At 43.0% G+C, this 20,214-nt stretch overlaps 1 protein-coding gene across 5 annotated transcripts in view; it reads right to left on the reverse strand.

Annotated features, from left to right (window-relative positions):
- The window catches only part of ACTN1 (actinin alpha 1), an 86,982-nt gene that overhangs the window by 21,512 nt on the left and 45,256 nt on the right, over nt 1–20,214 (reverse strand). For 3 of the 5 annotated variants that reach the window (XM_053979791.1, XM_053979789.1, XM_053979793.1), the window contains exons 3-8: nt 19,235–19,354; nt 12,212–12,298; nt 11,561–11,648; nt 10,578–10,656; nt 4,593–4,674; nt 2,877–2,962 (exon numbers count right to left, since the gene is read on the reverse strand). In XM_053979791.1, the coding sequence (XP_053835766.1) occupies nt 2,877–2,962; nt 4,593–4,674; nt 10,578–10,656; nt 11,561–11,648; nt 12,212–12,298; nt 19,235–19,354 (542 nt within the window). Of the gene's footprint in view, nt 1–1,423; nt 1,510–2,876; nt 2,963–4,592; nt 4,675–10,577; nt 10,657–11,560; nt 11,649–12,211; nt 12,299–19,234; nt 19,355–20,214 lie in introns of all 5 variants that reach the window. The other 2 variants (XM_053979792.1, XM_053979790.1) reach the window with 1 other exon arrangement.

Here is a 20,214-nt window from a genome sequence, read left to right on the forward strand (position 1 = left end):
TTGTGGTTTGATGTTTCCTCATCTGGAGTTCCTCAGGTTAAGCAGACTGCATGGAGCAGTCCCTCAGGAGCACCTGGCAAACAGTAGGACTTATCGTGAAGCTGGCATGATTTCTGAAACTACAGTCTTCCTGGGCAAGAATCAGCTGGCTGGAGCTTGCAGACTGGTCTTGAGTGTTTTGAACAAAAAACCACAGGATCCTAGCAGGAAAGTCATGACTACACAAATTATGCCAAATGGGCAAGTCTACTGCACTGCCGTGGGATGCGTTCCCAGTTCCTTGGAAACAAGACAGTATCACGTAATTTATATGAAACTGGGCAAAGAACAAAAAGCTTGAACTAAAGAGCTGCTCCCTGGAAACTACTGCTTGCATTTGCCCTCTGAAAGCCAGCATCAACATGGAAACTGAATCAATGCTGGGGCCATCAGCACTGCTTTGCACAAGAGATGGAATCTTCCTGGAGTCACATTAGTCCTCAAGCTGGGCAACACAAGGCCTGTGTCTCAAGTAGAAAAGGCCTGTCCATAACATGAAGAACGTAGTCCTGGATTTTGGATTTTACTGTTTTAAAGCCTCCCATTTGAAATGAGCAGTAATCTTGTGGAAGGGCTGCAGCCCGGGCAGGTTATGACATGGGAGAAAAGAATTGACCTTTTTCTCTTATTCAAAGGTTTACTGGGAAATTGCTTGCCCAAAGGTGATCTGCAACTATTTAGTTCCAAACATCCTGATGTCAGGCAAAGAGACTTTGGAGTAAAGAGGAAGCAGAGGAAGAAGGAAGGCCTGAAGCTAAGGAAATGGGCAAGGCAGAGGAAAGATAAATAAAACATATAGGTAGTTTGGAAAACAGAGGAGAATTACAAGGGAGAAACAAGGAATGGAAAAGCTTGTGAGTTTGGGAAAGCTGAAGGCCTGGTAGAAATGAACTTCATGGCTGGAGCACAAAAGTGCTATGTAACCAGCTCACAGATGATTCAGCCTAGGAAAAGACCACTGACCTAGGGGAGGCTAAGTGTGGAAGGCAGGATGGCAGCCCAAGAGGGACAGGCTGTGATTTCCTGGAGTGGGCAGATTTGACTCTGGTACTTCTGGAGGTGCACTGCCTGGCCAGGACAATGCCCACTGGGTACTGCCTCTGTCAGAGCAGACATCCATTCATCTTCCAATGCCAGCTTTATCAAATGCTCTCTCCTCTGCTGTGGTGTGAGACTGGAGGGAAGGAGCAGCTCAAGTCTGTCCAAAAGGACATTTATATCACTTCTCCAGCAAGATTACAGATGGCGTATCCAAATGCATCACTGGGTGCACTGGGCTTCCCTGCAAACGCCCTGGGGCGGACGGGGGCCTGGCGCTCCTCGCTGGAGAGGACAGGTGGGCAGGGCGGGGTGAAGGGAGGGGTTGTTAGCGGTAAAGTCTCACCTTCTGCGCCCCTGAGAAGGCGTGGTAGTAACATGAGACATAGGTCATTATGGCCTTCTCATCCGGCCTTAGCGTGCCTATAATATCTGTGCAGAGAAGGAAAAGAGGTTGAAAGGATAAAGTAAGAAGCAGCACATAGGATAAAACAAAACAATCATGGGTGGCGTGAGAGAGGGGGAGAAAACTTCCCATCATGCATTGCAGGACAGGCCAAACAGATTTCCATGCGGAGAGCTGGGAATTCGGATCAGAAGGTGGCTAGCAGTGTTGGCTTGTGGCTCAAAGCGGCACCCCTCCCTAACCCCCAATCCAGGGGGATCCTGAGATGAGGATCTGGGCTCTGCACCTTCACAGCTGCGGTCTGGGGGCCCGGCCCAAGGATGCAAACAAGCTGTCTGGAGATCTGAACGCCCGCGCTCGAGGCCCTTCGTACGCCAAGGAACTGGAGATCAGAGCCTTCCCACGCAGTGCACTTCCTACACAGGATCTGCTCTGCTGCAACGTGCACTGCCTGTTCCTGAGGCACTCAAGTACAGGAGGCTGCTTGGTTTTGGCAAGAGATGTATACAAGGTTTCATCCACAAAATGTTTTCCTTAAGTGACTCCATTACCAACAGGGAAATGGCTAAGTCAGAAGTAGCAAGGACTCAACTGCCTGATTTCCAACATGGATGAGAAAAGAGAGGGGGGGAAAAAAGGAAACAAATGAACAAAAACAGGCATCTTTGTCATGATAAGCAATGCTCTGTTTACAAAACCACCATGAAATGTACTTGCAAGACATGCTTTGTAAGCCCCAGGTGAACTGGGACTGAATTTGTGGCACAACTTGAGAAAGCAGCAAGTCCAGACCTTAAAGCAAGGATGCTGGAACCTGCAGCATACATAAGGCAAAAGATAAAGCTTTGGCCTTTCATTAAACCTTTCATAAAACCTCAGTCAGCTCTGTTTCTCCATCTTTGGAAAAGGCAAAAAAAAAAAGAATAAAAAAGTGAATAGGTATCTGTATTATTTCCCATGGGGGAGGCTACAGTTTCCTGCTGGGCAGAGCATCTATGTGGTGTGTGGTGGTCTTTACTTTTTGTAAGACTAAGCATGCTAGCTCAGATTTACTAGGATCAAGAGGTCCAGGTTCTTGGCCATGAGGACAGCAGGTCATAAGGCAAATGGAGAGGGCAGAGCTCCCCACTCCCTTAAATTTGCATGTGTGCCAAAGCGTGGCATACCTAAGTGCCACTGGAAGTACTGCTGACTAGAAGGAAATGGAATTCCTGGCTCCCTTGCCCCGTGTATTGTATCTGGGGCACCACTTTGAACCAACAGCCAACTCTACCAAGAACATAATAATAAAGATGCCCGTAGCTAGAGAGGAGAGAGAGAAAGAAAAAAAGGTTTGGACATTAGCAACGGCACCAGGTGTGCTCTGTGGAGGGAGCTTGGGATCCTGCGATACCTTCTGGGCTCCTGAGAAGGCGTGGTAGAAGCTAGAAACATAGGTCATGATGGCCTTCTCGTCAGGACGGGCAGTTCCAACAATGTCTGTCAAAAAAAACCTCACGTTAAGAGCATAATCAACTGATGGGAGGAAAGCAGAGGAGGGGTAGAACCACAACTGTCCAGGAGGCCTGCTCGGCGTGTGCGTGTCATAGCCATTCCACAGGGCTTCCCAGCATTCCCCAGAAGATGTGTGTGTCTCAGAACCCAGGATCACCCTTCTGGTTCCCCTCCCTCATCATAAAATTTCCTCCAAGTCTGGCCAGGCTAAGGCAGCCATATGTCAGTGTGTCTTGTGTCACAGCACTTCCCTGTCCTGAGAACATTACTGCGATTGGTGGATTGAATCAACCCAAACGGGCATCAGGCTGACATGACTTTTATAGACATATTATACTGCAAGTCCTCCGTGCAGTTCTGTTCTTCTGGAAAGATACTTTCTCCCTTCTTTTCCATGTCTCCCTCCTCCATTTCAACACAATGATGGCTTGAATTTCAAAAGGCCCTTTCATTAGTTTCAGTGGAAACTCAACACCTCCAGAGATCAGAATTAATGGTGTGGAGGAATGCACATTAGCTTGACTCCATGAGGGAGGAGAGAGATCAGTAAAGAGCAATGAGAACTCCTGCCAGGGGCCCTCTTCATCACTGCTACTTTTGCTGAGATCTGAAGCTAGCTCCGCTTATTTTGGAGGTGTCTGTATTTCCTACAGAATGGCAGGAAACATTTGAATTTACTCTGGAAACCTCATGGGGTTTTTTTAACCTCAGCATGATGAATGCAGGGAAAGCAAAACTCATCTCTGGGGATGGGAAATACCACCTAGGAATATGAACATCCTAGTTACTGAAATACAGGTTCACTGGGTTTGGCTGTCCTATTCCCACCTTTCCTCTTTGCTCCTCTCACTCCTTTATTTAACAAAAATGTTTAACTGCTTCCCCTGCCCAACCCGTCTGAAATACAGCTTCTACCACTGAAGCCTGCTGGCTTTAGGCAAACAGCCAACAACCAGTGAACTATTTCAGGCTGTTGGTTGTACTCCAGAGTTACAGTCTTCAAAATCTGTTGCCAAGCTGGTCCTGACAAGGCTCTGAAAAGTAATCCTTGCTGTCCCAGTGGCCTCAGGGATGCAGTTGTAATCAGCACCAAAAGCATCTCTGAACAACATGCAACTCTGCTTTGGTCCCAGACCCAGTCAGCGAAGGATCTTCATGCCAAACACTTCTGAGTAGTCAAGAAAAAGCAGTCTATAATAATATCATGCTCTCAAAAGGAAGAACACCAGCAATGTCAGAAAGACCACAGCAAAAAAACCCTGGAGCAAAAGGAACACAGGCCTACACCTTACACTAACTCAGTATTTGGCCTGATAATTGAAAGGGAACACTTCAGTCAGCAGATGACAAGTGTTACTCATCTCTACCTTGTGTGTCAACCCCAATCTAAGATCTCCACACTAGACTCAAAAGACTGAAGGACAGAGGAGGAAGAGGGAAGCAGAACATGTGACTCATTATTCCATTTTAGCTTTTTCCCTATACAGTCACTACTACACAGTCACGCAGGGAACATTCAGAGGTTACTGGAATCTTGTACAAAAGAAGCCCACCTAGAAGAAGTGGAAAATTTCTTCAGAAAAAACAAGTTAAAAGCTGTTGGAGTCTACTTTACCTTCTGCATCCAGCATCTTCGGAATATCCAGGTATTTCTCAGCCACATCAAAAGCTGTGTTTAGATTAGTGAGAGGATCATCCTGGGAAAGAAAGCGAGGAAGAGCATCAGCATCAACTTTTAACAAGGTACATAGCATTTCTCTCAGAAAGAGCTTTGTTCGGTTCAGGTAACTGTGCTTGCCAGACAAAACTGTGTGTGAAGCCTCATGCAGCAGATGAAATAATTAGCTTCCTTTTAAAAGAAGAGCCTGGGGAATCTTAATGTACAGTCCATGCACTTGCAAAAAAAAAAAAGGAATAATGCATTTTGTCTTGAACCTAGTTATAAGTAAAATTAGCTTTACATCATACTGATAGTAAATGATGAGACCACATCTCACATTTACATCTCATGCTTATATTAGGTTTGCAAGTTCCCTTTTAAAGAACTGCAGAGCTGTGTATCTGTTAGAACATCTAAGCAATACTAAAATAGTAACAACATCTGCAACGGGTGCTGTCCTTAGCTAGTGTACAGTTTGTTGAACATCAGTTGAGTGGGAGGAAGAGGAATGTTTCAACAAATCTCTACAAAATAAATACATATAAAAGTACCCATTTTGCCTTGACTATGGCTTTTCCGTCTGCACAGGTCTTGTAATTTCCCTAGTACATTTCTATTCCTCTCTATATAAACTTTCTGTAGATTTTAAAGAGCCACACAAGAAAACATGAAAAACAAATGTCATTGAAAATTACAGACTCTGAAAATTGTGTCCAGCATTCAAACATAATAATCAGTAACAAGACACTTGCCAACCTGCGTAAGATTGTTATACCAGCTTGTTCCTACATTCCTGTATAACCATGATACTTCATTATTCTGAAGGATCAATTCACTTCATGGGTGACAAAATGACATTTGCATTATCAGTTTCTACTGTTGAGACAGGTGGCTTCTACTGGATGAAAGGCTGTGCATAAACTGTTACATGTTCAGCCATCTTGTTTGGTGTCTTTTGGGTGGGAGGAAAAATGGGGTTTTACTCTCCATACTGTCATTTGTGCTATTCACACTGGGACCCACATAAAAAAAACAGGAAAAAGGGAGTAAAATTATTTCACCTTCTTTCTAGAGTGGCATCCATATTCTGTTTATTTTCTATCTGAACCATTTGCCTTTGCTTATTGCACTGACTTGGAAGATTAAGCTGTGCCTCAACTCTAATCAACAGGCAGTTTCCTTTGAACCACCCAGCAGGAAAGATGAAGCTAGGCAGGCTTGGGCAGACAGGGTAAGGGCATGAATAAAACTTCCTTTATGGCACTGGTCATTATATAGCCCTCAGATTACAGTCTTCATAAACTAGGAAACTGAGCTGCTCTGAAAAGCAGTTTCCTGCAGCATTTCCCTAGGAATCAAGCATGTCTTAGGCTGGTATCCAATATCAGCAACATATTCCTTTGGGTAAATGTCTCTCTCAGACAGTAATGTTTCACCTATCAAAGTAAATCACACACAAAGGCCACTAAAACAGACAGTGATCTGTATTAAATCCACTGGAACAAGTCAATAATAAGCAAGGCAATGTTGCACAGGCATGCTGCGATGAAGCCAGCAGCTGTCACATACAGTGCAACATAGTGTCAAATCCCTATATTCCTATATAATACACCTTCAATGGTGACTACATCAGATATATCTACATCCACCTCTTCAGAGCTGAGCAGTGGAGCAGGGAGTGGATTTTTACTGTTCTCCAGCTACAAGGAACCGTCCTATACCATGGAATTAGAGGAACCACTTCAATTTCAACCTACTTGTCTTCTGTGCCTGGTGTGGAGAAACCTCTATGAACCCACAGCATAACCAAAAGCCTTATCTGAGGAGGTGAGACGAGGTGGTATATAACCTACTTTATTCACTGAGTGTAGACATAGCCCTAGCTTCATTTAGGGAGAAAAAATAATGGATTTTCTTTCACTCAAGAGCAGGAGCATCTAGAATGCCAAGTAGCAGTTCCCTTGCCAGTCTTCCCCTAGTCCATGTGGCCTTTTCTATTTCTGTAGAAATGTCACCACTGTGTAGCAAATTTGACCCCATGCTAACTGTGCCCATCATGGTTATTAACACCCTAAAAAGTGTTTAGTATTAACACAAACCCGTCCTGAGCACAGACCCATCTGAACAAGCTGCATGAAGATCTGCCAGCCGCTCCTGGAGGAAAAGGAGGAGCAAATCTCTCACTGCAGACAGCTTTCCTATCAGTTTGCAAGTAACAACACCAGGAGCACTGTTGCCAAAGGTTAAAAAGAAATTTTTGGCTGAAAGCTGGGAGAGGTTTCCTGATGGGAAAACTTACTGGGCTTGGGCAGTCCCCAAAGGAAGGGCTGGAATTTTTTAACATGTGGGAAACTGGAGACTCACCTAGATAAAGCCAGCAGATTTCTACTTCAAATGCAAGAAAGACGTGTGATCACAGTATCTCTTAGGGAATGAAACTAAAGATAGCACTACTGAAAGCAAGCTACTTAAGTCCAAGACTAGCTTGGAGATGAGCAGAGAGCTACACTCGAGCAAGACTCTGTTCCCTGCAGGAAAAACTTCACCCCTCAAGAACAGTGGAGCAGCTCATCCCAACAATGCTTCTTTGTTCATGAGTTAGGGTTCCCACCGGGGCATTTCCAAGTCTACAAGAGGGTCTCAAGCCCTATGAAATTCCTCCCAATTCCACCACTTTCAGTTCCATCCCATTGTACACCAGCTAATCATTACTTCAAATCACCTGTTTCAGCTGATGCCCATGAAAAGGGGCAATGTAGTAAAGACTGGCCAGGCAGCTCCAAGCCTCGCACTGAAGCACCACAGCTGCAGGCACACTTTAGGGACCCAAACACAGCAAATCAAACCAAACAAAAGACAAGTCACCTGCCCCTGATTCCTTCCACAGCTGAAACACACACACACCCAGAAGAGCACTGACCCAGATGAGGCTGCAGAGGTGACTTGGTTGCAATTCCATTTACATGAACATAGCAATGGCAGAGGCATGAAAAGGAACAGTAACTTGCCAGACTGTAGCTGAGCTAGTCACAAGAAAACCTATACCTTTACCATAGAGGAGATAGTTTTTGTTTTAGTGTTGGCAGACAACAAACCTGCCCTTGACAGATGCCAACTGGCTCATTCTCTGCTTTTGCTGACTAAAGACTATCACACCTCTTCATCTTTCACCACAACTCTAATTCATGCAGGGACTCCTCTCTTTCTCCAGCTATTTCCAAGTCCTTGCAGCACACAAGGTTGCCAAGGCAATTATTACAAGGTAACATAAAAACCATCATCTATTAACAAGCAATCAGGAAATTAGATGGAGGGGAAGGAAAATTGAGAGAGAGCTAACACTTACTATATCTGCCAGAACTGAAGACAGTAGGAAAGAAATCCAAAACTCGTGTTTTCAGAAATATCTGCATATAACACAGCAGTACACAGACTACAGTCCTATACATATTGTGGTATTTGAGGGGGCGTCAGAGCCAGCAGTCAATCACTGTACTTCACAGAAGTATCTCAGATGTAGCTCACAGATGAACTACAGTCAAGGTTAAAAGGAGGAAGGGAAACCCCATCTTCTGCACACCTCTCACTTGCAGACCACAAGTTGAATCCCAAGACCTTATCTACAGTGAGCTGAATAACAGCAGACAGATCTGCACTAAATAGAAACTATCTAACCAATTAGCTGGGGTGTCAGGGAATCACCAACACCAAGCTGGACTTGTACCTGTTGTTTTGAGGCCTGGACTATACAAATAACTTTAGCTAGGCAGTGCCCATATGCAGAAAAGAATTGTGCTTGTTCCTAATACAACTAGACTAGGAAAAATAGCTGGGAACAAACTCAATACAAAACAGTGCTGATAAAAGAAGTTGCTAAATTTTGGGAAAACATGCAGCTACTACACTGGCTGGCTACCTTTTGCAAGTATACACTGCCAATACAGGTCTGTAGCCTAGGCACAGCCTCTGTGACAGAGCACAAAACACAAGCTGCAGAAGAATGCTGCCCAAACAAAAAGTACAGTGCAGAACTCTGGGCAGCTTGGACTGATTTCACCTCTTTATCTCATAGATTTGGTGTGTATATATATACACAGAAACACACACAGCATTGCCAAAGGCACACACAACTGAGATGCCACTAATTGCTCCCCAGAGCTGGAAGAGAACTTGAGGTGGATCTCTAATCTACTATCCACTGCAATGGCTGCCTCTCAGCAGCTTCCTCTATGTCTATATATTCCACAAATGGTTTCAAATACCTAGCATAATAAAGGTTAACTTCCCTTCAGCATACATCAACTGCCATAGCTAAGGACTAGGCTCTTAAGTTCCTCCCAGCTATTTGCTCAAGATTTCAGCTGTTGTACAGTTCTCTAACATACATTTAGTCTCATCTCTTTAGAGTAACTGAGGCAGAACAACAATAAAAATGATACAGAGAGTGTGAGAAGACTTAAGAAGGACTAAGGGAACCAGATGAAGGATGGGATCAAAAGCAAGCAGAGATCAAAAGATGCTGGTTCCATTTAACCTTACTCCAAATAGGAAAAATCCCCTTTCATGTACATTGAATTTGGCTAGAACAATCACCCTATTTTTCACCCTAAAAAGCCTACAGTCAATATCAACAAATAGCTCACTTTCCTTCACTCTGTTTTTGCTTGGGTTTGGCTTAGGGCTTTGTTGATAACAGAGTGCATGCTGTAGCATTTACCTGCCTGGGTTTGTCAGGCACACATTGCTTAGTTGCGTTATTTTCCCAAGATTAGGCATGGAAAATGTTACTCTAATAACTCCTTTTCTTCTTGCTGCTGTTTATGTAAACAGGTACAGTCTTCCCCCCACTGTTTATTCACCATGTGCTGACTCCAGACACTAAAACTGATCAGAAAAACTGACTGCTCTGGAAGACAGTAAAGATCTATAAAAGGTTATTGAAAAGCAGATCAGGCATTGTACAATTCATTGCCTCTGGGACGAAGCTAATTTGATTAGGTCATTTACATTTTGTCCATTTGCATGGTGATCCAAGAGCCCAGATCTGCTGGTGATGGGCTTCTATGTTTTTTTTCCCTAGCTAACATCAAGCACACATGCACTTAGAACACACAGTCCAGGAGATCTGATGGACAAGCTTTTTGTGTTAGACCCAGCAATAACACATAAATTATGCTCTTGGTGACATGGGCACATTCACAGTGAAACTGGATCTCAGCACACTGCAGGAATGCTGGTAGGATAAGAACCCAGTCTGATCTTCTACTGCACTGCTGGGTCAAGATATTGGGAGCAGCATAAACTACGAAGTGGTTATTACCATCATCCATTCAGCAATCTTGTCTCCAAACCACACAGAGAGTAAAATTTGGAGCAGTTTGGTAGCATGCTACAAGAACAAGTATTTAAGTAAAACTGAATTTTCTGACAAATGCTTTTTTGGCATTTGATACCTACATGCTAGGAGAAGCCCAGAAGCACTGCAGATGACTCAGTGCTAAGCTGGAAGCATGTGACAAGTGTCCAGTGAGGGCATACAAAACCCTCAATGAGCATTTTGAACACCAGATAACTGGTTTCTATCCAACTCTCCACAGAAATGTTAAGCCTGATTTGACTCACTGGTCTGTGACATTAGCACAGAACTATTCTCACATTTGGTGTTACTGAGTTTGCCAGCTTTTGCTCATCAGCTGAGATTGGGGCACGTGTGTCTCATACAAGGCAGTCTGAAAGCAGGGAAAGTCAAGCAAGAAGCTCATTAAGTTCACGCTTCACTAAGAAGCCTGAATGTACTGATTCATCCCTCCTTCCTTCCCCCCCAAAATCCTTCAACTGCCAGCTTGTGCTGAAGTTCTCCAATTATGTTTATCAAGCTAATTCTTCCTCTTTACTTCTAAAGTGCCGAGCATCTGGTCTGATAGACAAATGGATTTGTACCTTTCGTAGCTTCCCATAGTCGATGAGCTCTGGACGGTGTCTATGAATTAAAGCACAGAAACCAAGGCCATCCTTCCAACTATGAGAGAAACACAAGAGAGAACAATGACCATTTTCAGCCACAGAGACAATCAGTGGTGAGCATGAGGGAACGCTCCAAGGCAGTGAGACAACTAATTCTGGTTTAGTTTCCAACCAACAGTGCTTCTGTAAGTGCTGGGAATGTATGTGCATGAGACTGCAATAAAGATTCCTTTCAACCCCTACAAAAATTCATTGTAATTAAGACTTGCCCATTGAGTTGGGACCTCGTTTTTGGCAGTTCTCTGTGCTGAACCCTCTGTGCACGTCCTGTGCAGCACATGAGCTCAGGGATGGATAAAGGTGTAGACGCAAGCCGTAAAGGAGGAACAAGCACATTCCTCAGGGAAAAGGCAGATGTCCCCAGCTAGCTCCGCTGATGGCAGTTAAGCTTAGAAGTGCTTTACATTATATGGTTCTTACAAGGCTCCAAGACATGCTGGAGAAAACACTTTTATGCAGAATCTTCACCAGAACATCTGCCAGCTTGGAAATATGAAAAGCAGAGCAAGAGAACCTCTTATTCCTTCCCAGTTTTGCCATACTACAGAAGTTAGGAGGCAGTCCTTTTTTCATGGCTCTTAAACTGTTCTGAGTTTTCACAGAGCAAAGCTCTCTTGCTTAAGCCCATGCCACAAATGCTGCTCTTGGAGGACTTAATACCCCAAAGAAATTTATGAAAGCAGCAACTGTAACCTGAATGAGGAATTGGGATGTAGGTATTTGGATCCTCTTAGAGCCTCTGCCTTCAGCTTCCTAGGCATCTCTCTGGACCACACTGTTACTTGTGCATGTGCATTGCCTTGGGAGGTCATTTAGGAATATTGTTGAACATACCGAGAGATATAGGAAAATAACACAGATTGTAAAGCTATCGTAAAGTGTTCTTGCCTGTAACTCACCTGATGTGGAAGTTCTGGATGTTTACATTTTTGTAGGGGGCTGTCTTCCGCTGACACCATAACAAAAGTCCTTCTTTAGCAGATGTTTCTAAAGAAAGAAAGAAAATACATCAATTAACTTATTTTCTTAGAAAACAGAAGTCTCTGGAGCATATGCTAGAAAATCATCACCAATTCCTCTTTGGTAGAGACTGCACTAAATTGTGCTTTAACTTCACTTGTCAGAGTATTTCTTGTTTGGAAAAGTCTACTAGGATAGTTTTGTTACTATTATCTTCTTCATGAGGTTCAGTAATAAGGAGATAGCTTTTTGGAACTAGATAGTCTTGTAGTACTCTTAAGTGATAGGTTCATTTTCAGTGCTAGTCCCTAAATCAAAGTCCAACACTAAAGTTTATTTTCAGGCTTAGTCATCCTTCTGAGCTACCCTTGAAATCTCTTCTAAGAGAAGCATCAGAAAAACTCATCTCAGTGTGCTTGAGATTGGCCATAAATGTTTATGAGATGTCAGGGCAGCTTGGGAAGGGTAGCTCTTGAGGATCCTTCAGTGACTCACTTAAGAGCACCTTTTGGGCCATTTAGGGGGCAAATCCATTTAGTTACCCCAGTTGTCCATTACTGAACAGTGGCAGGAAAAGAACTGAAATTCACCTTCGACTGAGATATCCTGAATGGCAAAACGAAGGATGATGGTCCAGATCATTCCAAGGGTCATTTTAACATTGCCATCCACGATTTCTATGGAGGAAAAAAAAGGTAGAAAGAGAAGAAATAGACAAAGTTGCAACTGCAAATCCTTGTAAAACAGGAGCATTGGGGAACATTCCCTTTTGCAGATGGGAGAAATTGAATTCCTGCTAAAAACTGTTTTTCCCTGCCTTCCCAGATGTTCTGCTGATAGGTACAGTACCCACTAATCAGACTGGCTCTTTTGCAGTACAATACTGAGAGCAAAACAGACACAGATGATCCCAAAGATTGGGAATAAGCACTAATTTAGAACAGTGTTATTCCCCACAGGGGCCTAAAAGCACCCTCCTCAGGTATAATTACTATTACTTGTAAGTCAGAGAAGCCAAACTGAGACAAGGAAAAGCCTTCCTTCTCTTATCCCATATCTGCTCCAAGTCACCTATAGAACTGCCCAGCATAAATATTCCAGAAGAACCAGTGACAATTCCCAGAGCAGATGAGCTCTAACAGCTGGTTTTGTCCTGTGAACAAGATACCACCAAGAAAACCATACACCATAAACGTTTTAATTTCAAACAAGCCTAAATACATCAGACTGCCTGTATAGGACTTCTTTCAGTCATGTAATTGCCAAAAGATACAACAGAGCATCTCTCAAAGTCCATGCAGCCTGCTGGAAGAGGAAGCAAGGACTCATGCTGACCAGTCTGTGCAGAATGTAACATAAACCATGATTGAGAGCAGACTGTGCTTTACTGCTCATGAGATTCCACAACATAAATCAGCAAGGGTCAACAGCTTGGAGGTTTTACAAGGCAACTGCTTGCGTGTGTGAGGTATGATCTGTTAGAGATGGAGGATCAAGGTCCTGAGAACAGGCACTTGGGGCAATGCTGGCCCAGAAAGAAGCTTCCACCATGTATGGAATAGAGCCAAAGAGTGAACAGATGGGTCTCAAGTACTGATTCTCAACATCTACAAAAATTCCACAGATACACATATATACAGTTACAGAATTTGCAGCCTTCACATTTTTGGATAGTGAAACCAGCTGAGCTGCTTTCTCCTACTCATTCTCTGACAGGTCCCTGTATGGCAGGATCTTTCACTAACAAATGACAAGTTACAAAAGTATTTTCAGTAAGAAAATGGTTAGAATTAACCTACTGTTTGGAGGTAGAATAATTTAAGTCCCAAGAAGATTGTCAGAAACCATTTTTGTACTACTGTAGACACCTCCATGCCACTTCTTTCATAAAGCTGCCCAGCAGGAACACATTGTGTTCTGGGGCAAGCACAATTTGCGGTATAGGAATTGACACCTATCTGGATAGTGCCAGAAAAGTAACAATATTTGAATCTTTCCTTTTAAGCTGTTAAAAAAATGCTTTTCTTCTTATGAAAAAAATTCAAAATGTGAACCTTGTTGTATTCAAAACCAACAGACCAGCAGCACACACCCAAAAATAGATTTTCAGAAATCATGCCCAAATTCCTGAAAACTTATGATTTAGAGACACGTCACGCAACTTCCAGTGTAAATGAGAATTATAAGCTCTACTGTCCTTTGACATATATCTGAATTTTTGATTACAGATGCAAAAGACAGAAAACAAGACGTGCTACCTTCTTCTACCACAGTAAAACTGTTTCTGCTCCTTTCTGAACTTCAGAGTACACCAAGATCTCTTACTGGGTCATCAGTGTGCCCAGAATTAAACAGCCAGTAACTTTTCAGTTCAGTACAAAAACCTACAGTTACTTTTGCTGGCATGAAAAAACTGTGTTTGTCTGTTAACGGTTTTCACCAAATTAATTTTTTCACAGACATTTTGAGGTCAGGGGGTTGTCTGTTAGGCTGATGCAAGACAATGTCATGCGATGGCAAGCGTATTCAGTTCTGTACTTTTTGCATTCTTCATCCCTCCAATAAAGCACTACAATCAACTTAAAGGGAAATCCTCACTATTTCTACAAGTACCTGAGATACTGCAGCTAAAATATATAAGAAAGCATCTGTATTTTCAGCTTGTTTGTTTTGTTCATGTGATAGATATTCACGGGGATCTTCAAAAAGCAAAAAACCCAGTACTTGTAAAACCCCCAACAGTTGGCAGGACTCTTCTATGATATATTTAAGACCTGAAACTAAATTGAGCTCTTTAATGGGCTTGATTAAAATCTGATGACAATACTTTAATGCTGAAAATGCTTCATGAACAGTAATTAATCAATCAGTGAGCTGAAACAGGTAATTAATAATACTGCTCCATGGATTTAAATTGGAAATAAAGGTCCAGATACTTAAATAAAACTGATAGTGTTAAGTCGCATAAGAACTCGGCACTATGTTCTGGTCACATTCTAAAATTCCGGTTTTATAAAGTCAGCTGGTGGAATTAAGTGGAAGTATCCCTTCTTTCCTAGTCCTCTTTACAGCACAACCCATTAAAAAAGGAAGATGTGCTCCCTGTTCCCGTATCTGATTGTTCTTTAGCAGTGCACCAAAACAAAGCTGCTGTGGAGGAAATCCAGAATATTTCTACCACTTCATCTCCACATGTCATTTTACTTCACACAGTACCACCATGTACCAAGGAGATACTGATGTCAGTGAGGTTAGGGAGTGATCCATCCCAGGATATACATTTAACAAGCCACAAAATCCTCTGTCATTTTTTTGGTTGTTGTTGCTCTTTGAAATAGAGTTGACAAAATGATTACTATTTGTTAGAAGCAGGCAAGCATTTTTCATTTCTAGTACTAAAAATCTTCGCCTGGAAACCTGGTTACAAAGCCAACCAGACTGATCAGAAGACTCTATGCTCTGTGGCCCTCACTCACTTGGTTTTCCATCTCAGCATTCCCCGTTGCCAACCTCCTTTTCCTTCAGAATTCACAACCCTTCATCTGCTGCCAGTCTCTTTCTAGTGTAGTAGAATAGGCTAAGAAACAAAAGTTAAAAACACGGTTGCAAAATAGGTTTGCATGAAGATTTCTGCTTCCTGGTGATGAAGAAAAAGAAACTCCACAGGAATTGTAAAAAGGTTGAATGCAACACTACAAAGCTAGAACAATCTAATGTTTAATTAAAGACAGTATGCTTGCTCCCTGCTGATATAAGGAAGACTCAGTAATGTGAGAGCAGTTCACGTATTAAAACACTTGTAATCAGACAGTATTTTCTAAAAGCCTGGCTCTGCTTTCCAAGTGCTCTTTCGAGGCAGGGCCTCTGCAAGCACTGTGTGCACTTCACTACCAGCAGCTGTTGAAGGAACAGCAGCAGCAAGCACATATTATCAATGTGATTTACATTCAACTTGAGGGTTGACCAGTTGCTGGCTGAACTGGTGAAGCATCTGCATCCACTAGAAGGAAATTTTTTGCACCAGTGAATATGCTTCCACCCAGCTCCTATCATTGTACCAAGTAACAAGTAGGCAAGAACTACAGTATTGGCTGGCCACAGAGACGTGCCTTTTGAAATGCCAACACCTCTTTTAAATGCAGGAACTCGTTTTGAAAAATGCAAAAACTATTAAGCTTCCTTTCCTGCCATGGATAGTTAGAAGCAGAATCAGCAACACAGAAACTGTTATCCCCTCCTAGATACTTCTGAGCTGCCCATGAGAGCAGAGCCTTTGGCTACATCATGGGGAGAAGAAGTTGCGGGGCATGAACAACTGGCAGGATAGCATTATGATCTGGGAATTGGAGACATAGAACAACAATGGTGACAACATAAAGGCTGCTCTGCATTTTGCTCTGCAAAAGCCAAATACAGCAGGACAACTATCCACAGCCTTGTCTTCAGAAAGCATGTTGCTCCTGATGGTCCTGTCAGATTTAGGACAGATAGCTGGCATTGTTAGTGAGGGTGTAACTCTCAAGTCCCTGAGAGTGGACAGGACATAGGGACAAATAAAATGCTACGCTTCACTCACTGACATAGGGGAGACCCGATTTTCTCCCCCCTTTTTTTTTAATAGTGAAATAAATGTATGCCTGCACTGCCTGGTGCTTCAGTAGGTGTTTTACTCAGATGGGACTTTTGCAATCATTTAAATCCCTAAGGTTTATTTATCCTTTTGCTTGTGCGGTGAGAATAGGGGTCAGTTCATCCAAAGTTATCTGTATGTTGAAATAAGCAAGATCTGTTTAAGAAAACAGCAACTTTCTATACAGATTTAAGGTAAAAATAAACCAGTCCTAGGGTGACATACTTGACCTATTCAGCCTGTTAAGTCCCAGGAGCATTTGACATGAATATGGAATCTATTACAGCAAAAGAAGGCTCCTGGAGGTGTCAGGTGACAGTGAGATTTAAAAGCAGATGAAAACCATTTGACTAGAGTCTTCCTTGAGCCAGATTTACACATACCTGATTTACACATATCTGCTGTATGCCACAACATACTTTGAGTCTATGGAACCTGGCTAACAAAATGTTTAGATTAAAACAAAGCAAAACCTAACCCCCCCCAAAAAACAGGACATTGATGGCCAATGTCTACAGAGAACTACAGCTAGACTGCAGACCCTTCACACAGGACCCTGCTGCTTAGCAGATACCCAGAGATGGAACAAGCCCCTGAGGAAAGGAGTGTGCTCCCTCAGCCAGTACCACCACACTGCTGCTGCATGGTGGTTTTCTACTCTGGGAGAAAAGCTCCCTAGAAAACCTTCTACATCAGTCCAACCTGACCAAGGCATCTACAGCTCATTTTCTTGGTGCATAATGATGACTGACTCATTGGTTTTGACCTTCTACCTTGCTGCTGCATGATGTCTTTTAAAAGTCTCAAAGCAAGTCCCTAAAATTCATGCTTCAGAAAAGTTCATGATCCCTTTCATGGACAGAATAAACTTCTGTGCTGTCCAAAGTAAATTCTGTTTTTATAGCTGACGTGCAGTTCACTGCCCACCAAGCACCTGACAGGCTGGGCAGAAGTCTCTGCAGCAGGTTATGTTCTTTGGTGACAAGCAGAGTGGCCTGGGCTCAGTCTGTGTGCAGGGGCAGGCACTGGGGCAGGCAAGTCCATGCCGTGACCACACCTACGTGGCCTGAGCTGGCATCACAGCACAGGCCCAAGCACTCTGTATAAAAATCAAAGCTAACCTTAGACTAAACTGCAGTGCTTTGTCAACTTTGCTAGCTTAAATAAAGCCATATGTATTGTCCATGTAGCTCCATAGGCACCAGGACAAAGGAAAGCCAGGAAACATTTGGCAGGGGAGTTCAAGGTCACTATTAAGATTGATACGGATCACACTTCTGTCACAAAATGGCACTTCAGCCTATTTCTGAACAGGGTAACTGCTCTGAGTCCATACTGAATAAGTAGGCCCTGGTAATCTTTGGTCACAGATAATTTGACTTGCAAATTATTTCTAAGTGCTGTGAGATGCAGTCACAGCTGACTCAGGAACAGAGTTTAAAAAAAGAAATCCCTCAAAAGAAGAGAAACTAGTGCCAGGGAGAAGAGAATCAGAAGGAAAAAAAAAGGGGAATTTAGGAAGAAAGAAAGATAAGGTTTACATATACTCTGGAAAATAGGAGCTATTTTAAGGTAGACGATCTCTGGGTCCAGATCCAGCTTCCAGTTTTTTAGTCTGAAAAGGGTCCTATGCAGATATGGACTATTGTATCAGACACCGGATGCACAAAATGACCTTAGATATGTATTTGTGCTCTATAAACAGTACTCACAGCCAGCAATAGCTTAAGGTTGCTACTGTTGAAAAAGCTGAGAAATTTGAAGGAAAGTTTTACATGCAAAATATCAGTATAGTTCAGCCACTGACCTCTTGCATTTTGCTCTCCAATACCAAACACAGTGAAGAGGCATCTGCAATGTCCCTGACATTAGCTCTAAGTTATTCCAGTCTCCATGAAGTTAAAGCAGTATGTTGAGGTAAAGGTTTTAGTACGGCAAACATAAGCATCTGCAGTGGCTGAGGTAATCTGCCTGATCTGACATGGAACAAATGAACCATAGGATGGGTACAGGTCTTGAAGATACCCCAAGAGAATGCTTGAAAATTCAGAACTGGGGACAGCATGCCAAGACTGCAATGACCTCATGAGCTGAGAACAGGCAGAGCTCAGCCCTGTAGCCCCAGGACTCTCCCAAAGAAGGAATACACATCCAAAACTGTATCATGGGCTCATTTCCTGGCTGTGTCATGAGTTTCCCTAGAGAAACCAAGTATTTCCATCTGCAAGGGGGAGATAACAAACCTCCCTCATCTTCCATGGTCACTGTAAAGACAAACCTAGAAACATCTCAGAAGCAGAGAGTCTCCACAGCAACAATGACAACCTGAATCCACAGGAAGGACTTACAAACAGATCCAGAACAGAGAAAAGTGTCATGAAAACCTCTAAGCCCTTCTGGGACTTGGGTGACATATCTGTAAAATACCCACCACCTCTGCTAAAAAGACAAAAATCCTACACAGCTGCCTGCTTTCTGCATGATCTGCAAGTTCTTGAGGGCATCCCTCAAGCTGAGACCACACTGGTCTCTACACAGTGATAAAAGGCTTCCAGCCAGAGCATCCAGCTATGTAGGGTGCACAACCAGAAACCTGGAAGCCATGACAACTGGAACCTCTGGGGTCTTTGTCCTGTGCTGGGGACTGCACTTGGCTTCAATTCAGAGTTTTCTTCATTTGAGAAATACCTCAATTAAATTGTTTCTGTCATTGCTCAAAGCTTTCCTTAACTCATGAGAACCAGGAGAAAAGCAGGATGACTGGACCAATAATCCCAAATGGAAATCAGGTTTGGCAGCCTGGTGTGAAGATAGGATTTAGAACCAGAGTAAAAGCCTACTATATCCCATTTTTAACTCAATTGTTTATTCTACAAGAACACAGTAGGGCTAAGGAGGTGCAAAGGGAAATGACATGCTGCTATGAAAGAAAGGCAAGGGCTAAGCACAGCTTGGGCTCAGAAAAATCAGATGGTTCCTTTACCTTCTGCTCCAATGGACACTAGCTTGACTCCTTTGCTGGCAATGAAATCCAAGGCCTTGTTCACATTGGATATTTTGTGCACTCGCATTTTGCCTCTTTCAGGCTTAGCCAGACGTTCACCTAATAAGAAAGAGGCAAAAAAAATAGTATTAGAAAACAATTCTGCACCTGCTCTTCCCTGGTGCATGTTTCCTGTGGTGTGGCTCCCCATGCCCAGCCTGGCAGAGAGTAGACCTCCCTGCATCCTTTCGGGACAGCCACACTCACCGTTTAAGCACACCCAGAAAGAATCAGACAGAAAAGTATCTTTTTGATGCATCACAGATAAGTTAGTAACAGAGAACCTGTCCTTTTCAGAGTAGGTTTGCATCAGAAGTGAAAAAAATCTGTTAAATCTCCACTGAGCTTGGCGATGGAACCAGCCTCCCCTAGCCACAGATAACAAGGCCTGGAAAGAGCACAAACTCCCCCATCCCCAACAAAGACAGGTGAGGAGCTCTCCTCCAGCATTTGCAACACCCAACTTACACAGCAAATCTCTCCTTGGGACTACCTACAGTCAAGTATGAGGGTGATCTTGTACCTTGCCTTTTCTTTCCCCCAGCCAAGATTCAGACCTCCTACCTCTCTAGTCTCTCCACTGAATGGCCAAAACTGCCTGTAACAGGAAATAAAATTACTTCTTTGGCAAAGTGGCTTTATAACTGTAAGGACTGTCACATCAACTCCTTTCCATTAAGTTTGATGTATTTCTAACTCTATACTAGGTCTTTTACACAAGAGCATTTTAAATGTTTACACTGAGGCACAAAGAAGGAAGCAGCCTAGCCCTGAGGAAAGAACAGGTTAATCTCTGATAGAAATCAGTCTTAGGATAACACCCAGCTCCTGACTGCAACAAAGCTGGTAGATTTGGAAAAGCACTTTCCAACCTTATTTATTTGAAAGAGGTACATTAAATGTAGTCATGTCCTTCTTGA

This window comes from Vidua macroura, chromosome 6 (genome assembly GCF_024509145.1).
Source record: "Vidua macroura isolate BioBank_ID:100142 chromosome 6, ASM2450914v1, whole genome shotgun sequence".
Taxonomy (NCBI): domain Eukaryota; kingdom Metazoa; phylum Chordata; class Aves; order Passeriformes; family Viduidae; genus Vidua; species Vidua macroura.